A 21,040-nucleotide genomic window follows, 5' to 3' on the forward strand; every position below is an offset into this window, starting at 1 on the left:
TGGACATATAAAAATGCACTACACTGTTGTCCTTTTATGTCATGCTGATGGCACTGAACTTAATCCAACTGTCATTTTCAAGTGCAAAACAGTGCCAAAACCTTCTGAAATACCACCAGGTGTTGTTGTTCACATAAATGACTAGGGTTGGATGAATGAGGCTGGTATGAAATTATGGATTAACAGAGGTGGGAGAGATGAAAGGCGCTTTATTGAAGAAGAGTTCTCTTCTAGTGCTAGGTCATTTTAGTAGTAACCTGAAAAATTCTGCGAAAGAGATACTGAGACAGGGAAATACAGAGCTTGCTATTATTCCAGGAGGACTTACTTCACAATTGCAAACTCTTGGTGTCTCAAAAATAAACAATTTAAAGTGTATATGAGAGAGGAATTGAAGAAATGGATGATGGATGAAACCCAACATGAATGCATGCCGAAGGGAGCTTTAAAATGACCTACAATCAAACAAGTGTGTCAGGGATAAAACAGTCTTGGTCTAAAGTGAGGGGAGACATTATGAGTGAGGAAGATGTTATTGTTAAATCTTTCAAGAAGTGCAGTATAATTAAGCTCTTGGTGGCAGTGAAGACCATCTTAAATATGAAGAGAACAAAGATGACGAAGAAGAAGAAGAAGAAGAAGAAAGTTTTGAAGATGATTTTAACGGGTTTTAAAGTCATTTCGACTTCATAAACTAAGATTTTTTGTAGTATGGCTTTGCACTCTCACAATAAAAATGGTAAATGCATTTTTTTTAAAAAATTGCTTAAAAATTAAGGTGCGCCTTATAGTCCATAGCATCTTATAATCTGTAAAATACAGTAATGTAGTTCTTCTTTCTTTCCATGCATACTAACATAAATTCAAGAGATACTCTGCCTTTTGCAAGACACTGTTTGTTTACTTTTGCTTTCCCCAGAACGCTTCAGCACTTCCTGTGACATGTTCAGTGGGTTTTATTTATTATTCTTCATTGCAAGACACTATTACTTGTATTAAACAACTAGTAGCTTCATATAAAAAGGAATAATAAAGAAAACACACTGAAGATAGCACAGAAGGTGCTGAAACACGTTTTGGGTAAAACAAAATTAAACAGTGTCTTGCATACGGAGAAATTTCTCTACCAATTCTTTAAATATTTAACAATCGCCTGCCAAAAAGTAGAGTTGTTGTTGTTGTTGTTGTCTTCAGTCTCATACTAGGTTGATGCAGCTCTTCATGCTAGTACATTCAGTGCAAGCCTCTTCATCTCTCCATAACTACTGCAACCTGCATTCACTTGAACCTGATTACTGTATTCAAGCCTTGGGCTCCCTCATAAATTTCTGACCCCACACTTCTTTCCATTACCAAACTGAAAATTCCTCAGTGCTTCAGGATATGTCCCTTCAACTGACCCCTTCTTTTAGTCAAGATGTACCACTAATTTCTTTTCTCCCCAAAAGTATTCAGTACCTCTTCAATAGTTAAGAGGTCCATCCATCTCATCTTCAATATTCTTGTGTAACACCACATTTCCAAGGCTTCTATTCTCTTCTTGCCTGAACTGTTTATTGTCCATGTTTCATTTCAGTACAAGGCTACATTCAGACAAATGCCTTCAGAGAAGACTTTCTAATAATTAATTTTATGTCTGATGTAAGAAATTTCTTAAAAAGTGAAAATCTTTTCTGCCTATTGCCAGTGTAGATCTTACACTGTCACTGTTTTGGCCATCATTACTTTTTTGCTGCTTAAATTGCAAAACCCATCTACCACTTTTATTGCCTCATTTCCTAATCTATACAGCCTAATAGAAAAAGTGAAGAATCCAGAAGACATAGTCAGGTGTCAATAAAACTTTGCCATTGACGAATATGTAAATAATTAGAATTACAACTCTGTGACATGTTGAAAGGACACCAAAGTGCACTAGTACTGTTTACATTTAGTGTTGTTACTGGTCCTGGCCGAGTATATAAGGGGCATGAGCAGTGTCATATATTGAGTGATCACTGTGAATGACACAGAGATGCCACATACTCGTGTGGTATAGTTATCGGCAGCTGAAAGAGTTTGAAAGGCACCGCATAGTGAGTCTCTGTTTGGCTGGCTGGTCAAATTGTGCAGTATACAGGTTTATGGGGCAATCAGATGTGACAATGCCCCAATGTTGGACTGCGTGGGAACATTAGGGCAAGCACATTTGTTTTTAAGTTTTCCATTGACCACATCTGACCAGGACAAGTTAGGTCTGACGTGTTGTGACCAAACACATCAAATGGTTCAAATGGCTCTGAGCACTATGCGACTTAACTTCTGCGGTCATCAGTCGCCTAGAACTTAGAACTAATTGAACCTAACTAACCTAAGGACATCACACACATCCATGCCCGAGGCAGGATTCGAACCTGCGACCGAAGCGGTCACGCGGTTCCAGACTGAAGCGCCTAGAACCGCACTGCCACACCGGCCGGCCAAACACATCATGGTCCTTTTACTTCTGCACCTGTCATCCAAGAACAAGTAAGACCCTCTGCAACATTCTGTGTCATCCTGCCACAGTGGTTGGGAATTAGCAAAAGCCAGTCCATGGAATTACCATCCCATGTGTTGGATGCCATTAAGACCACAACACAAACAGCTCTGTCTGGTGTGCCGCCATGATCGAGAAGTAATGATCGCTGATGAATTGTATTACACTGTGTTCAGGGCTGAATCATGGTTTTTCAGTACCCCAGATGATTGCTGTCGGTGAACACAGGAGCAACCTGGGGAGAGGTCCTATTTTTCCAATGTTTTGGAGAGACACGGTGGTGTTACACCTGACATCGCTGTGTAGGGAGCTCTGGTACCGAGTGCTGTGGGTTTTGAATCCACGCCAGATGGCATGAAACTCGATGGCCACTAGAGGTCGCTGCAGCAGTCGTGCCCTAAGCCATGGCTGTGCGCACTCCTCGCCCCAAGTCTAATGTGAGGGCACCATTGTGGAGCACATGGTCCCAGCGGCCAATAGCGACATACCCTGTCGTGTATTTAGGTGGCTGCATCTCACTCAGCAAGGCAGTCTGGTGTTTGCGTTGATTCAGGTGACATCTCGGTTACAGACATCATGTTTACGTTGCATGTGCTTACTTCTCGTTTATGAGTGGGCGTTGTTTTGATTTCGTGAGGTTGTCTATTGTGACCCTGGTGCTTAATATATTGTTGTTGATCTTGCTTGGTTGTCAGTCGTCCATTCCCATTTGTCCATCTTGTTTGTTCGTGGGCTGCTCCTGTCGGTCCCGCCGCGTTTTCGTTAGCGGCAACCCTGCAACAGGAACTGTTGCGGTTACAACAGGAGCCATTACGTGCGACTTCAAGGTCACTGCTGTTAGGAGACTGAGGGAACTCTGACAGCAGAACAGTATGCCATTGACATCCTGCATCTCCATGTGTTACTTCTGATGTTACAATATCATGGTGACGTTTTTCAACATATACATATATACTGTGCAAGCCACCATATGCTGCACAGTGGAGTACCCTGTGCCACTAATGGTCATTTCCTTTCCTGTTCCACTCACAGACAGAATCAGGGGGAAAAAATGACTGTTCATATGCCTCCATATGAATCCTAATTTCCCACGTCTGATCTTTGTGTTCCTTATGTGAAATATATGTTGGTGGTGATAGAATCGTTCTGCAGTCAGTTTCAAATGCCAGTACTCTTAAATTTTCTCAATTCCCAAAGCATCCCTGTAACACTTGCATGTTGTCTGAACCTACCAGTAACAAATCTAGCTGCATGCCTTTGAACTGCTTCGATGTCCCTGTTTAATGTGAACTGGTTCAAATCCCGAACACTCAAGCAGTAACTCATGAACAAGTCACACTAAGCATCCTTTATGCGATCTCCTTTATAGGTGAACCAAACTTTCCTAAAATTGTTTCACCAAACCAACGCTGACCATTTGCCTTCCCAACCACAATTCTCACAGGCTTGTTCCATTTCATATCACTTTGCAACATTACACACAGATATTTACATGAAATGACTGTGTCAAGAAGGACAGTACTAACACTGTACCCAAAAATTGTGTGTTTTTTCCCCCATTCAACTGCATTGACTTAGATTTTTCTGCATTTAGAACTAGCTCCCAGTCATCACACCAACAACAAATTTTTTCTAAGTCATCTTGTATCATCCTACAATCACTCAACTTTGACACCTTACCATCCATCACAGCATCATCAGCAAACAACTGCAAATTGATGCCCACCCTGTCCACCAAATCATTTATGTATACAGAGAATAATAGTGGTCCTATCACACTTCCCTGGGCCACTCCTGGCAATGCCCATGTGTCTGATGACCACTTGGCATCAAGGACAACATATTGGGTTCTATTATGTAGAAGTCTTCAAATCACCCACATATCTGGGAACCTATCTCACATGCTTGTACCTTCGTTAACAGATTGCAATGGGGCACTGCGTCAAATGCTTTCCAGAAATCTAAAAATGTCAAATCTGCTTGTTGCCCTTCATCCATAGTTTGTAGTTCAAATGTGTGTGAAATCTTATGGGACTTAACTGCTAAGGTTATCAGTCCCTAAGCTTACACACTACCTAACTTCAGCCCGAGGGAGGACTCGAACCACCGCCGGGACCAGTTGCACAGTCCATGACTGCAGCGCCTTAGACCGTTCAGCTAATCCTGTGCGGCCATAGTTTGTAGTATATCACGTGAGAAAAGAGCGAGTTGAGTGCAATGCTTTCTAAAACCATGTTGACTCATGAACATAAGCTTCTCAGTCTCAAGAAAATTTATTACATTCAAAGTGAGAATATGCTCAAGGATTCTACAGCAAACTAAAGTTAGGGATATTGGTCTGTAATTTTGCGGGTTCATTATTTTCCCCTTGTTATATGCAGCAATCACCTGCACTTTTTTGCAGTCACTTGGGACTTTGTACTGGTTGAGAGATTCATGGTAAATGCAAGCTAGGTAAGGGGCCAATGCTGTAGAGTACTCTTTGCAAAACTGAACTGGCATTCCAGCAACTACTGAGGCGAGTGAAAGATGAAGCAGATCTGAGAACATCTAGGGTTTACAAAATACCCTGCGATTGGATCCAGTCTGATGTCAGACAAACAGTGCACACTGTAGAACAACACAGGAATGAGCATGAGAGGTTTTCTCACCTATGTTAACTTGAAAAGTTTGCTTTAGATGCACATGCTTTAGAAAATGGTCACCAGATTAAATTTTGCAAAAACACACAATGTCTTATGGGATAACAGCAATCAGTGATTTTATAATGTTACTTAAAATCCGTCTTGATTGCAAATTTTTTTATTTATTTTTATTCATATGACCGGTTTCGGTTCATTCAGAACCATCTTCAGATCTGAAGATGGTTCTGAATGAACCATCTTCAGATCTGAAGATGGTTCTGAATGAACCGAAAACGGTCATATGAATAAAAAAATAAATTGCAATCAAGACAGATTTTAAGTAACAGATTAAATTTGACAACATTTCTGTCATGGCTGGTACCAATGGCTTCTGGGTCAATGTAATCAAAGAGGCCACTGAAATAAAAGAATCACTGACAACAGTCTCAACAGAGATGGCAGCCTATAGCTCAAAGCAGCATGGGTTACAACAATCACGAGGTTGAAGTGGAAGCACTGAACGCAAAGTCAATGTATTCCCATGTATGGCAGTACTGTGGGTAAGAGAGATGTCAGAGCCAGCAGCTAGAGTATACAGAGGGTGATTCAAAGGTCATGTCCCATAGGGTGAAATCTAGACCGGTGACTGTAGTCTTGCCTCACAGAACAAAACTGTATTCAGGGATATGATTGTTCCTATCATTTGAAGCAAAAAAGTCTAGTAAACATTCTCTAAAATGCATATCTTAATAGCTATGTGCACTTTCCAGTAGAAGAGATGTGTTTTACAGTAGAAAACACATGAACATGTTCTCATAGTTCTTAAAGTATGCATTTTAGAGCCTAAGTTTACTAGACTACTTTGCTTTGTATGATCATTCCTGTCACATCCCGGAATATGACTGTACTGTGGGCCAAGGCTAATGAATCACCAATGTAGAATTTGTCCTATGGGATATAATTTTTGAATAACTCTGTACAGGACTTATCATTAACTGGTCAGACATCATTTCATTCAACAAAACACAAGGGGTATTTAGTCAAAAGATCTAAGGTTCAGAATGGAGTTATGCACTCTAGTACAAAAATCTTGTAATCAACAAGCTCCACATAACTTAAATCAGGAAAGTAAGAATCCCTACCATTTTCAAAGAAAATTAAAAACTAACCTCATCAGCCATCCTTCTACTAACTATCTGAATATTCAGATTCAAAGGCCAAAAAATTCCATTAACTTCAAGGCAACTAGCAATATTCACTACAAAGCTGCATGACAAGTACTTACACACTGCAAACAGGACTCATTATTTACAGATGTACAAAGGTAAATATTCATTTAATCATGTAAATGTTAAGCTACCAACACGAGATGAACAGCAGCTATTAAATACAGCTGAAAAGGCAGCATCTTTTTTTCAAAGTACCAACTTTCTTTTTAATTCATTCAATTAAATTTAGGTAGGTTACAGATGAATAGCATTAAGCTACACAGTGATAATTTACTTTTATTTATTATTATTTATTATGTGCGATTGGACCCATACGGATCACGCAAAGCTTTTCCGATTCAATTTTTTAATTCTCCAAACTTCTCTCATTCTTTCTCCATGAATTCTCTTTCTTTCCGCTGTCCATTTTGTCCCCTGTCTCTTGCAAACTTCATTCTTGGGTTGTACTTTCCAACTATTGATTTTTTGCCTGTATACATTTCTGTTTATAACTTCTGAAGAATTTATTCGTGCATTTGCTAGATCTGTTTTGGTTTCTTGTATCCAGGGTATGGTTTTCAATTTTTCAATGTATATTAAAATTTTGTGGGAGAGTCTGGGTGTTGGGAGTCTGTGGATATGACCGTAAAATTTTAGTCTTCTTTTCCGGATGTCTGCGGCGAGGTTAGATAATTTTTCTGTAGTTTTCCGAGACTGTAACCTGTATCCATCTTCCGTTCTTTTTGGGCCAAGAATCTTTCTGATAATTTTGCGTTCCTCTTTCAGGATGCCTTCCAGGTCGCCTTTTCTATGGAGTGTGAGTGTTTCGCTGGCATATAGTGCTTCGGGCTTGATTACTGTATTGTAGTGTCGTATTTTTGAGTGAATGGAGAGACACTTTTTATTGTAGATGTTGTGGGTTTTCCAGTATGCTCTTTTCAGTTTTTGCAGTCGAACTTTTTGTGCAGTTTTCTCTCCCCCTGTGGGTTCTAGGACCTCGCCTAAGTATTTAAAGAATGGAACTCTCTCAATTTGTCCATATTTTGTAGTCAGTTTTTGAGTTTCAAATTTTGAGCAGATGAATTTGGTTTTTTGGAAGGAAATTTGTAGCCCAACTTTTTCGGCGCATTCTTTGAGAATGTCTATCTGTTTAATTGCTGTGGTCTCGTTTTCTGCTAGAATGGCCACGTCATCTGCAAATGCCAAGCATGAAATTTTAATACCATCTTTAGATCTTCCTAGATGTATAGGCTTCCAGTAATTTTGATTCTTCAGTTCTTTTTCCCATTCTCGGATGACTTTGTCTAAGACAAGGTTGAAGAGGAGTGGAGACAAGCCGTCCCCTTGTCTGACGCCGGTTTTGATCAGGAAGGGCTCTGATATTTCACCCAGGAATTTTATCTTAGAAGTTGTGTTTGTGAGCGTTTCTTTGATAAGGTTTAGGGTTTTCGGATCGAGTCCTAGCTCCTCAAGGATAATAAAGAGAGATTGCCTATCGATTGAATCATAAGCCTTTGCGAAATCAACAAAGGAACAAATGATCGGACTGTTTCTGACTGCTTTGTATTTTAGTGTTGTCTTCAAATTGAAAATTTGTTCTGCACAGGATCGGTGAGGGCGAAAGCCAGCTTGGTATTCACCAATACTGTGTTCGAGTTGTTCTTGTGTTTGTTGAAGAAGACAAGCTGAGAGGATTTTATAAGTGACTTGGAGAAGGGAGATTCCTCGATAGCTGTTTATATCTGCCATGTCTCCCTTTTTATGCAGAGGATGAATTAGGGCGCATTTCCAATCTTCTGGTAGTTTTTCTGTCTGCCAAATGTCTGTGATGATTTGAGTGAGTTCTTTGAGGGAATTTGGTCCAAGATTTTTAAGTAGTTCTGCAGTGATATTATCTTCTCCGGATGCCTTTTTGTTTTTCAGTCTATGAATATGTCTTTGGATCTCCTCTAGTGTAGGTGGTGGGGATTCTGGATTTGTGTAGATAGCAGTTTCTTGAGGGAATCTTGAAGAAGGTTCAGGGCAATTGAGGAGTCCGGAAAAGTATCTTGCCAGCTCCTCACAATTTTCCCGATTTGTGAGCGCTAGTTTTCCATCTGGTCTTCTGAAACATAGATTTCGTGAGCCGTATCCATTGATTCTCCCAGCAAAGGTCTTATAGAAGTCTCGTACATTATAGTTACGGAAATTTTCTTCAATAGACTCACACTGTTCCTTGAGGTACTTCCTCTTGACTTGTCTGATTGTTTTTGCCACTTGTCTTCTGGTGTTGTGGAAGTGATCTAGATTTTCTGGGGATTTTTTACTGTTATACTTCAAAAAGGCTTTCTTTCTTTCTTCCAGCGCTTTTTCACATCCAGAGTCCCACCAGGGGTGTTTTGTGTTCTTTTTCAATGGGATCAGTTCTTTTGCCTTTTTTGTAATTTTTGTTCGAAATTTTTCCAAGAGACAGCTGGTTCCTTTTCCCACTCCTCCTTCAGATTGGTTTCTTTGATTGTTCGTGTGTCAAATTTCATCATGTGTGTTTTCTTTGGATAGAATTTTTTTGGGGTGAATTTCACTTTAATGCGTGTTAAGTAGTGGTCTGAGTCAATGTTCGCCCCTCTGCGGACTTGGACATCATGGATCTCTTTCTGTACGAAATAGGAGATGGCAATGTGGTCAATCTGATATTCGCCGATCTCTTGTATGGGGGACCTCCAGGTCTTTTGTTTTCTAGGTTTTTTTCTCAAAGATGTAGACATTATTTTTAGATTATTTTGTTGGCATAGTTCAATAAATCTCAGTCCGTTTCTGTTGGTGAATCTGTGTGCTGGATATTTTCCTACAGTTTTTTGGTGTTCTTTCTCTCTGCCAATTTGTGCATTGAAATCTCCCATTAAGATTTTGATATCATCCCGGGGAATTTTGGCCATGACATCTTCAAGTTTAGTCCAGAATTTTTCAGTTTGTAGTTGGCGTTTTTTGTTGTCTATGTTTGTGGGTGCATGAACATTTATCAATGTGTATTTCTTGTTGGCGCACTGGATACGCATGGTCATGAGGCGATTATTTATGGGAGAGACCTCTCTAATTGAGCCTAATATATTTCTGTGCACCGCAAATGCCATGCCCAGGAGTGGCGTACCATTGGCAATTTGTTTGTCAGTCTTGCTCTTGAAGATGCGATAGTTTCCATAGTCTATTGTATTTTCATCCGTGAATCTAGTTTCTTGTAATGCTAAGATCTTAATTTTTTGTTGGTCTAGCTCTGTTACTAAGTTGTGTAATTTTCCAGGTTGAATTAGGGTCTGAATGTTAAAGGTACCAATGTACATGGGAACCTTGGGACGAAGTTTGCTTGAGAACTCTGATCGTGATGGCCCGGGTTCCCCAGAATCCGAAAACCCAGTTGTCGTCTGTCGACGAGTGGATTGGTTACCACCTGGGGTAATTCTGTCATTACTCTCACGAATCATGATAGCTTGTAAGTTTTGATCCAGTGTTTCCACTGGGTGTTTAGAACCAGGGATTGTCAGTTCCTGGAGCATATAATACAGCCGCACCTACTAGATGGACAGACGCTGACCTCGCTGCCGCTCGACTCGAGTACAGACGCATTGAGGATTTGGAATGTGAGATTTTTTTTTCCAAGGTTTTCTCCCATAGATCCGCCGTGTTCTGCGTTAACAGGGTCACCTCGTGTAGGATGTGGCTCTTCACCACGCACGGACGGTCTTGGATGTAGCTTCCTCAGAGGCAAAGGTCTTGCATACCTCCTCAGCTCATCCCTGGGGTGGTGAGGACCAGTACTGAGTCAACCCCAAGCAAAGGTGCTACCTCTACCAACCACCTTGACTTTTAATACACTATGCGTATGAAGTTTCTTTGATATATAAAAAAACAAAGATGAGGTGACTTACCGAACAAAAGCGCTGGCAGGTCGATAGACACACAAAGAAACACAAACATACACACAAAATTCAAGCTTTCGCAACAAACTGTTGCCTCATCAGGAAAGAGGGAAGGAGAGGGGAAGACGAAAGGAAGTGGGTTTTAAGGGAGAGGGTAAGGAGTCATTCCAATCCCGGGAGCGGAAAGACTTACCTTAGGGGGAAAAAAGGACAGGTATACACTCGCACACACGCACATATCCATCCACACATACAGACACAAGCAGACATATTCACTCTTTGTCTTTAAATATGTCTGCTTGTGTCTGTATGTGTGGATGGATATGTGCGTGTGTGCGAGTGTATACCTGTCCTTTTTTCCCCCTAAGGTAAGTCTTTCCGCTCCCGGGATTGGAATGACTCCTTACCCTCTCCCTTAAAACCCACTTCCTTTCGTCTTCCCCTCTCCTTCCCTCTTTCCTGATGAGGCAACAGTTTGTTGCGAAAGCTTGAATTTTGTGTGTATGTTTGTGTTTGTTTGTGTGTCTATCGACCTGCCAGCGCTTTTGTTCGGTAAGTCACCTCATCTTTGTTTTTTTATATATAATTTTTCCCACGTGGAATGTTTCCTTCTATTATATTGAAGTTTCTTTGATTTACTTGTCTTTTGTTAACCTATACCTTGACATTTTTCGTATTCCTAAAGGTTCTCCTCATTCCTGGGATCTATGGAACATGATGAATGTCTTTTATTTATCTAACCAGCATAAAAATATTGCTTGCATAAATAAATACATTAACAATGCCAAAATTAACAAAACAAAAGGTAGTTATATGGAGTCATTATAAATGAAGCACAGTGGTGCAGATATGGTAGCAAAACATTTTCATGCAGGTAGTTATTTTAAAAATATTAGAGAAGGAAAGTTACTACTGACCACATAGCAGAGATGTCGAGTCGTGGTAGGCACAACAAAAAGATTCACACAACTGTAGCTTTCGGCCATTAAGGCCTTCATCAGCAATAGACACAAAACACACAGACACACTCATGCAAACACAACTTGCACACACGTCTGCAGTCTCAGACAACTGGACAACTGAAACCAGAATGCGAGCAGGAGCACCAGTGCATGATGGGAGTGGCAATTGGGGGTAAGGAGGAGGCTGGGGCGGGGGGGGGGGGGGGGGGGGGGAAGTAGCGGAAAGGAGAGAAATAAAAAGAAATTAAAAGACAGGGTGTGGCGGTGAAATGATGGCTGTGTAATGTTGGAATGGGAACAGGGAGGGGGCTGGATGGGTGAGGACAGTGACAAATGAAGGTTGAGGCCACAAGGGTTACAGGAATGTAGGATCTATTGCAGGGAAAGTTCCCACCTGCACAACTCAGAAAAGCTGGTGTGGTGGGAAGGGCCATACGGCACAGGCTGTGAAGCAGTCACTGAGATGAAAGATATCATGTTTGGCAGCGTGTTCAGCAAAAGGTAACTCAGTACCATCCGGGACTGGAGCAACTGAATTACATTCTCCACCAGGGTTTCGATTACCTCTCATCATGCCCTGAAATGAGAAATGTCCTGCCCACTATCTTTCCCACCCTCTTACAGTGGTATTCCGCCGTCCACCACACCTACACAATATACTCATCCATCCTCACACAACCCCTGCTCCCAATCCCTTGCCTCATGGCTCACACCCCTGTAACAGACCTAGATGCAAGACCTGTCCCATACATCTGCTACTTACTTCCCCCCCCCCCTCCCCCCCCCCCCCACCTTCTCTCCTGTCCTCCGTCTAAACTGCAGCACTTCACTGTCCGCCACCGCTACCATACTATCACTCCCCCTCCCCTCCCCACCCCACCCTCCTCCTTACCCCCACCCAGTAGCCACTCCCATCATGCACTGGTGCTCCTGCCCGCAGTGTGGTTTCAGTTGTCTGAGACAGCACACGTGTGTGCAAGTGTGAGTGTTTCTGTGTATGTGTATGTGTATCTATTGCCGACAAAGGCCTTAATGGCTGAATGCTATACTTGTGTGAATCTTTTTGTTGTGCCTATTGCGGCTCAGTATCTCCACTATATGGTGAGTAGCACCTTTCCTTTTCTAATATTGTTACATTCCATCCTGCATTTTCCATTGTTTGATAGTTACTTTAACAGGTATTTTGTAGCAACTGGGCTGGTGCTGGTTAATGAGACTGACCAATACTGTTACCAGATTGAAATCTATGCTACCTGTGTGTGATGGTTATGTAAGTATGGGAATATATTTGCTTATCTATGATTTATTTTTGATTACTGGGCATGCAGTAATACACTATTGCCGTATGTCCATATTTTGTACAGGCTCACTCTCTAACACCACCCGAACTGTCCGTGAAGGCCCAATGGTACTGAGCGGCCACCATGTCATCCTCAGTTCACAGGTGTCACTGGCTGCAGATATGGAGGGGCATGTAGGCAGCACACTGCTCTCCAGGCTGTATGTAAGTTTACAAGACCAGAGCCACTACTTCCCAATAAAGTAGCTCCTCAGTTTGCCTCACAAGGGCTGAGTGAAGCACAAGCTATCGTTTGAAAATGGAACTTTTGTTCTTCTGAAACCAGGAATGAAATAAAGAAGATGGTTTGAAAGTGGCTGTGGTGAAATTCTTTTAACAAATTTTCTGTGCTGCTACAGTGCCAACTGAAAACAATGAAGGATAATGCCATGCAATGACCAAACTATAGATCTTGTGACAATAGTGCTGACGTGACAACTCACCCCCATCAAATCATAATATCAACTGTCTATTTCAGCTGTACATAAGAAAAACTTATGATCCCAATGAATCAATCATCTTAATACATCAATATTCAATCATTTCATGCACTATAATGTTACTTTCTTATGATGTGGCATCATATACGGCTGTTGTGGCCTATAAGGTTGTGACCTGATAAAACAGTCGCATTTGAATTTTTCAATATGTTATAGTCTTTCTGCAGCCCAAGAGTATGAACTATGATTCAGAAGGAAATACTGATGAACAAAATGGAACATATTTGATAATGTCCTGGCTCTGTCAAAATTTGCTACCTGTGTGTGTGTTGCTGAAAGTAGGTCCCCACTTGGGGATATCATACTGAAATAGTGGCCTAGCAGGAGAATCAATCAGCCTTGAACTGCATGACAACCTAAACATACAGAGGGGCATTTACATCTTTCAATGGTGGAAAACTTAGCAACTGTCAGCTGAAGAGAAGGCACAATGGTAAAAAATAATATATTGTGCAATATCTAGTAGCAATTATTATTATCTAGTCAACCAGACTACATGCTATAGTGAGGGTTGACTGGGAAGATAAAAATAGCCATGCCATCCAAACTGCATCAATAATAACTGAAGATTTACAACCAGGAATGTTCATTTTGTGTTTTGCTCCATGAAGTGTCCCAAGCTGTGAGGCAGAATCAGTCAGTCAGCAGTCAGCTGAGAATGAGCAGCCAGTTACCACATAGCAACTGCATCTGCATCTGGAGTTCAGCTTTGCATGGCAACTGGGCCAAGATGCCTTATTGCGGTCATGTAGGGAACACAACTGTGATTAAATAGTGATTTTAAAACATTTACAAACTATTTGATCAATCAGCCACTACCCATTTCCATAGTTAATAACCATTCTTTGATTGCTACCTACAACTGCAACAGACACGTCACCAGCAGAGCACTAGCACAGATGAAATAAATGTTTGACATGGACTGAGCTCTAAAATATATGGAGGAACAACTGATTATTCAAAAATTGTTCCTCCGGGTAACAAACTAATTATGGCTATCCTCAACTGAGCACAAGTTGCAACATCATGTGAGAAAGGTTTACTATGAGATTTTTCGATAAGAAATACTGAATCGCCCTGACACTGTGCCTCCACATAGCAAAAATTAAACACAGAATGATTATATTTTTCTCTCTTCCCTAAAAAGAAAGTAATACACTGAGGTGATGAAAGTCATGGGACATCTCCTAATATCAGGTTGGACTTTCTTTGCCTAGCATAGTGCAGCAACTTGATGTGGCATGGACTCAACAACGTACTGGACTCCCCTGTAGAAATATTGAGCCATGCTGCCTCTACAGCCATCCATAATTGTGTGCCGGCCACAGTGGCCGAGCGGTTCTAGGCTCTACAGTCTGGAGCCGCGAGACCGCTACGGTTGCAGGTTCGAATCCTGCCTCGGGCATGGATGTGTGTGATGTCCTTAGGTTAGTTAGGCTTAAGTAGTTCTAAGTTCTAGGGGACTGATGACCTCAGAAGTTGAGTCCCATAGTGCTCAGAGCCAGCCATAATTGTGAAAGTGTTGCTGTTGCCAGTGCAGGTTGTTGCACACGAACTGACCTCTTGATTATGTTCTATAAATGTTCAGTGGGATTCATGTTGGGAAACCTGGATGGTCAAATCACTCACTCGAATTGTCCAGAATGTTCTTCGACCAAATCTCAAACAATTGTGGTCTAGTGACATGATACCGTTATTTTGGAATGTGAAGTCCACAAATGGCTGCAAATGGTCTCCAAAATGCCAAACATACCCATTTCCAGTCAGTGATGTTCAGCTGGACCAGAGGACCCAGTCCATTCCTTGTAAACACAGCCCACACTATTATGGAGCCACCATCAACTTGCACACTGTCTTGTCAACAACTTGGGTCCATGGCTTTGTGTGGTCTGCACGATATTAAAATGCCACCATCAGCTCATACGAACTGAAATCAGGACTCACCTGACCAGGCCATGGTTTAGTCATTAGGGTCCAACCGATATGGTCATGAGCACAGGAGAGGCACTGCATGCAGTGTTGTGTTTGTGCTGTTAGCAAAGGTACTCGCATCACTCGTTTGCTGCTATAGCCAAATTTCACCACACTTTCATAACAGATACATTTATCATGTGTTCTACATCAATTTCCACTGTTATATCATGCAGTGTTGCTTGTCTGTTAGCACTGACACCTCAACGCAAGCGCCATTGCTCTCGGTAATTAAGTGAAGGATATTGGCACTACATTGTCCGTGATGGAAGATAATATCTGAAATTTGACATTCATGGCCACCTTCTTCACACTGCAGATTTCAGAATATTGAATTTGCTAATGATTTCCAAGATGGGATGTCAGGTGCATCTAGCTCCAACAATCTTTCCCTGTAAAAGTTGTGACGTTCGCCTGCTTTATTAACTAGTTGATTGTCCTCAGTGTCAACGTACTGCGTTGCTACACTCGCTGACAAATGTTGGGGGGGGGGGGGGGGGGGTGTAAGTACAATGCAGACTACTTTAAATGATGTAGCTGACAGGTGCAAATTTGTGTTTCACTTTCACTGTTCACAACTCCCCAATAACACAGAGTTACATGGCCAGTGCACTATTGTTTAACTTTTGATAAGCCTCATTAATAGTTTGCAGGCAAACATCCACATACTGCTACAATAGTTTACTGTTTAACATCTACAAGCAGTAAACACTTAACCACACAGATCACAGTATTTTCTGGGATAATATGGTACGCATTGAACAGACACTGTCATTGTTTTAACACACAGCCTATTTGTATTACACTTATTTCACAGTTAAGTTGATGTATCGTTGTTAATCTAACCAATACATGTTCATCATCTGAAACTTGGCCATAGACTGACTGTCTTGGGATCAAGAATCGGGCCCTTATAAATCCTCACAATAATAGGCACTGAAACTACACATTGTTCAATGTTTAGTTTACAAAAATTACAATTAAAACTAAACTCATTAAATTAACCGAATATATAGACAAATTGCATTCTTTTAACAGTTTCTTCCACTACAAGGGTTAAACTGAATTATTTATTTAAATGATGAAATTAACATATATAGTTACGCGAACAATACTTTGATGAAACTGAAAATTACTTTGGAATTAATTAAGGGCTCGCTTTGCTAACATGTTTTTGAATAGAGCCAAATAGATCATTTAAGAATACTATTAGTTGTTCCTCCAAATGTTTATAATTAGTACAGAATTTATATTTGTTTACATGTCAACAACAGAATTTAAGTTACGAAACAATTACTGATTTCTCCCTACAACAAAAGATACTACCTAGGAATAGTCAAAATAAATTACAAAATCAATTACATACAAAAAAATTTGCACAAAATTAGATCTGGTGCTACATTCTTTAAAACTGAGGGCCAACCTTTCTCTTTTATGGAAATGCATATTATACTCATGTATGGTAACAGTGTTTAGTCAGACATGAAAAAATGAATTTTAGGGAGGCAGATGGCAAAATAAGAGGGGAAGTAAAAATATCCCCGCTTGCTTCATCACAAAGTCTGTTAATTCCAACCATGTGGCCATAATCATGTTGGAAACCTTTTCACATGAATATCTTGAGTACAAATGACAGCTATGCCATTCACTGTCCTTGTATATTTTGTGTATGCGACACCACCACTATCTGTATAAGTACATACCACTAGCCCATTACTTTTGTCCCATCAGTGTATAATGCTGTGGAATAACATGAACTATCATCGCATTCATAGCCTGAATCCACATGCTTCTAATAATGTGCAATGTGTGCCTTGCCATGATTCCTCTGCACAGAGCTCCAATCACTGAATCACTGAGTGTACCAAACTCGCCTGAGTAACATCTGCCCACATCCGCACTCCAAGGAGCACCTTGCCTGCTGCATCCTAATTGCTGGCACTCGCTGAGTGCTGCCTCTCTATCACGTCATGTGATGTCACCAGTGACTTTGACATCAAGACCCCAACCTTGTGGGACAGTTACAACTAGGCCAAAATTTATCTACTACACTTCGATGGATGGTATATTGGCACCAAGCTATGCATCCAAGAAGTATTGTTTCACTATTCACAGTGATTCCAGAGACTACTGTTATTTTCATTTGTAGAGTAAGTAAACTTCTATTGCACTGGCTACCTGGGTTTCCATATCTTGCAGCATGCAACTTTATCATGGTCACGAGGATTCTTAGTGCTCACCCAGGGTGGCCCTCCTCTCATGCATTCTTTGGTCTGTTGCTCACATAACACAGCAACTCTCAGTTGTTCCTGTCTACTTCCTCATGTTACAGACTATGCAGTGCCATGTCAACACTATCCAACAAAACACTGATCTTCCACTGCAGCGGGTCATTTGCCCAACCTCTGCGACATCTCCATAGTGGACGCGTGGGGCAATGTCACCCTTCTGCTGCAACAGCTTATCTACCCAGCTGCTACTTCATCCTAGACATGGACACAAAAGCACCCAATGCTCCATGTTTTTGACAAAACCTAGGAGCCATCGTCCTTCTGTCTGAATTGGCTGCAACAGCCTTTTTGGCCTTCGCAGTCCATAAGAACTCTCACAAACAAGCTCTTCTCCTCACTGGGTCTGGTCTGATGCTTCAGCCTATTGCCTTTTACTGTCTCCCAATCCTGAAGTTGACTCTTCTTCCTTGTCCTATGCTCTTCGCGGGACCAACTAACTGCTCATTATGCTGTTCACAATGGATCTCATGCTCCTGTACACCCTTCCTCTTCTGGGACATTTTCCCTGCTGCATCCTCCTGCTTCTGCTCTCTTTCTGGACCCTTCACACCTTACTGTGCCACAGGTCCAGCTGGTTAGTGCATTCCAGACCCTGTTGTTGCACATTCCGATGTCCACAGAACTCGCCTGCCCAAGGACAGCTAGCTCACTGCCACTGCAACCACCAAAGCTGCTACCGCCATCATGGCAGCCAACTTTTGCAGTGCTTACCACAGTGCCACCACCCTGTCTGACCCTTCTCTCATTCTTCTGGCTTATGTTTCTCTTCCTGTGTCCCATGTGCAAACCTGCTTGTGCTACAGAGGTGCACACCTGTGCTTGGTCCTCCTTCATACTTTAAACATGCACATTCACACTCCAAATAGAAATGCACACTCACCAATGTGTACTCCTGTGCACCATCGCATACCAACACGTTCCCAGGCACCAACGCACGCACCCACACACCAATGTGTGCTCCCACATACCAATGTGAACTCCTGTGCACCACTGCATACCAACACGTGCACCAACATGTACACTGACACGTGCTCTCCTGCATTATTGTACACCAAAGCATGCTTTCACACACCAGTGTGCCCTTCCGCGCACTACTGCATGCTCACACACACACACACACACACACACACACACACACACACACACACACACACACACACACACACATCCCCAATGGAATATGAACAGGTCCTTCTGGCACTTTCAGTGCTGCCCTTGAGGAAGTTTCATCACAAGCCTTGTCCACTAATCTCCTGTTGCCTTTCCACAACAGTGATCCAGCATAGCTCTTGCCACCATAGCAGCCCTTGCGCTGCTTGCATCCTTCCTCGGGGGGTCTCCCTTTTTTACGATGGTTTCATCATCTACAGGGGAAAGTGTGCCGCACTGTATGACTAGCACCTATGATTCAACTACCCTTCAGACAGAAATGTAGGGGAAGTAGCATATATTCATTGCCCGCTTACTACACAGACTCTGGAAATCACAAGGAAACAATACAACATAAATATAGATCTGCAGGACTGTTTACCTCCAAGTCTCCAGAAGTCTCCACATGTCCAGTGGGTGCAAGTCTCGCTCCAACAAGTCACATGCCTCCCAGGTTGGTCCTAGTATCCTTCCATGACCCAGCTATAGAAGTCGTGGCTCGGCCAACCTATGCCAGTTGCACACTGGAGCAGCTCCATGGCCAGGTGCTGACCTTTCACAGTTCTTCAGTGTGGAGCTCTCCTCATCAAGTGCAGCCACCAGTCATCAGGAGTAATGCCGTGGCACCCCACTGCAGTTCCTCAGCACAGAGCTCCAATCACTGAGCACACCAGACTTGGTTGACTGACCAAGGACTTTCTACTATGTTGTGATGCTCACTACACTAGCACCAAGCCACATATCCAGACATCCATGAAGTATTCTTTCATTATTCATGGGGAATCCAGAGACTACTGTCCTATTTGCTCACAGACAAAATAATCTTATACTATTCTGGCTACATGGGTTTAATGTCTTTTAGTGTGTGCCTTCAACGTATGGACACTTCAATCGCCAGTTTCGCTCTGACCCATGTGATAGAGTTAAAATATTCACTCTCCAATACCAATAATGAATGCCCTGCAACCATAAGAGAGATTTCAAGAGTAACCACTGGACTGGGAAATGTACACTGCTACACTCCCTCAAAATGCTCCATTCTAACTTCTGGAGAAATGTCCACACAGACAGAACAGGGAGCAATAGAAAACTATGTAGATCAAAAGACCCAACCAAGTCCAGTTTCCAAACTCTTCCATCAAACACCACTGCCACCTAGCTGATGGCTCCACAATGCAGGCCTCTGCCCACTAATCGCATGCACACTCACTATGCTGCAATACCCACCAGGCCACAGGAAACAGAAAATATTGCTTAATGTACACTAGCACATCCGATAACTGTAAGTACTTACGACAAGCAAGTTCTCGCTGGGCACTAGCACATGCATGGCTGCCTTGTACAAGAGATCGTGCCCAGTTGGCAAGATCACGATGAGTTTCTGCTCGAAGATGATGTGTTACTACACCATCCGGTGTTCCACAACGGACACTGAATGTGATCATATCTGTCTGTCGAGTTGAGCTCACTAGCCTGTCAAAAAGTAATTTCATTTATTGGACATTCTGATCTAACTTTCAACAAGATTCAACTAAAATAACCAGAGGAAACAGTATCAAAAAAATCACTTGTTTAACACCTAGGTGATAAATATAGTTTAGTGTCACTTAAAGCATAATTCATCACTTGAAATAAAGTGTCCTGGTGGCAGATTTTAGAAAAACTGTACAAAAGGAAAGTTGTACGAAAAGCAATTGCAGCAAATCAAGACTTGACAGGTCAAGCTACTTTATAATTAAATAAAAAGAACTTAAGTTTATGCAAGAAAAGTTGGAAAAATAAGCGTACATTAATTCAACATATACATATTGTTCATATTTACAGTCATTCTAACTCAGTTGCTACTTCCATTATGTTTACCTTGCAGATAGGAGTAACGACTAATTCTCTTCTAAAGCTGATATTTTTTATGGTTTATGCCAAAAACATTTCACCTAATTGCGTTAGATAAATTCAGTAGTCTACAAAGAAATAAAAGAGATCATCATTTAGCTATAAATATTTGTTGTGAGGTATGTTGTTTTTCTTGGTTGAACATTTAGGTTCTCTTAATACTTAAATTTACAAAATTGTGGTTTGGCACTTACTTCTATGTCTCCTATGCTATATACATACTCATTGCCTCTTCTGTTTATCCAGTGAACACACATATAGCACAAGAGACACAAATGTAAGAGTTAAACCACAATCCTGTAATTTTAAATGGAGTAAACATTAGGATAACAAAAATGTGCTACCAGTTAATAACTCATATTTCACAACAAAAATATTTATAGTTAAAGAAATGATATCTTGTTTCCATATGAACCACTGAAAATGCCTAATCTAATTGAGTCAAATATGTTTGGCAAAAACAATAATAAAAATTCAGCTGTGGAAGACAGATTATATTTATTCTTATTTACATGATAAACATCACTAACAAATACTGTTCAAATGGTGACATGGGTATCTGAAATACATGCCTAAGGGCATTGATGTAGTCTGAATTATGTGAACAAATGATTAAGACAGTTACTACAATGTACATCTACCCACTAAGTGGCGCCAGGAGAAAACACACACACACACACACACACACACAC

General features: G+C 41.4%; 1 protein-coding gene across 1 annotated transcript in view; it reads right to left on the reverse strand.

Annotated features, from left to right (window-relative positions):
- Positions 1–21,040, reverse strand: part of LOC124606432 (beta-2-syntrophin-like) — a 301,467-nt gene that overhangs the window by 26,404 nt on the left and 254,023 nt on the right. Inside the window, exon 6 of the mRNA XM_047138414.1 lies at positions 19,750–19,928. Within this exon, the coding sequence (XP_046994370.1) occupies positions 19,750–19,928 (179 nt within the window). The remainder of the gene's footprint in view (positions 1–19,749; positions 19,929–21,040) is intronic.

The sequence above is a fragment of the Schistocerca americana genome, chromosome 3 (genome assembly GCF_021461395.2).
Source record: "Schistocerca americana isolate TAMUIC-IGC-003095 chromosome 3, iqSchAmer2.1, whole genome shotgun sequence".
Classification (NCBI taxonomy): domain Eukaryota; kingdom Metazoa; phylum Arthropoda; class Insecta; order Orthoptera; family Acrididae; genus Schistocerca; species Schistocerca americana.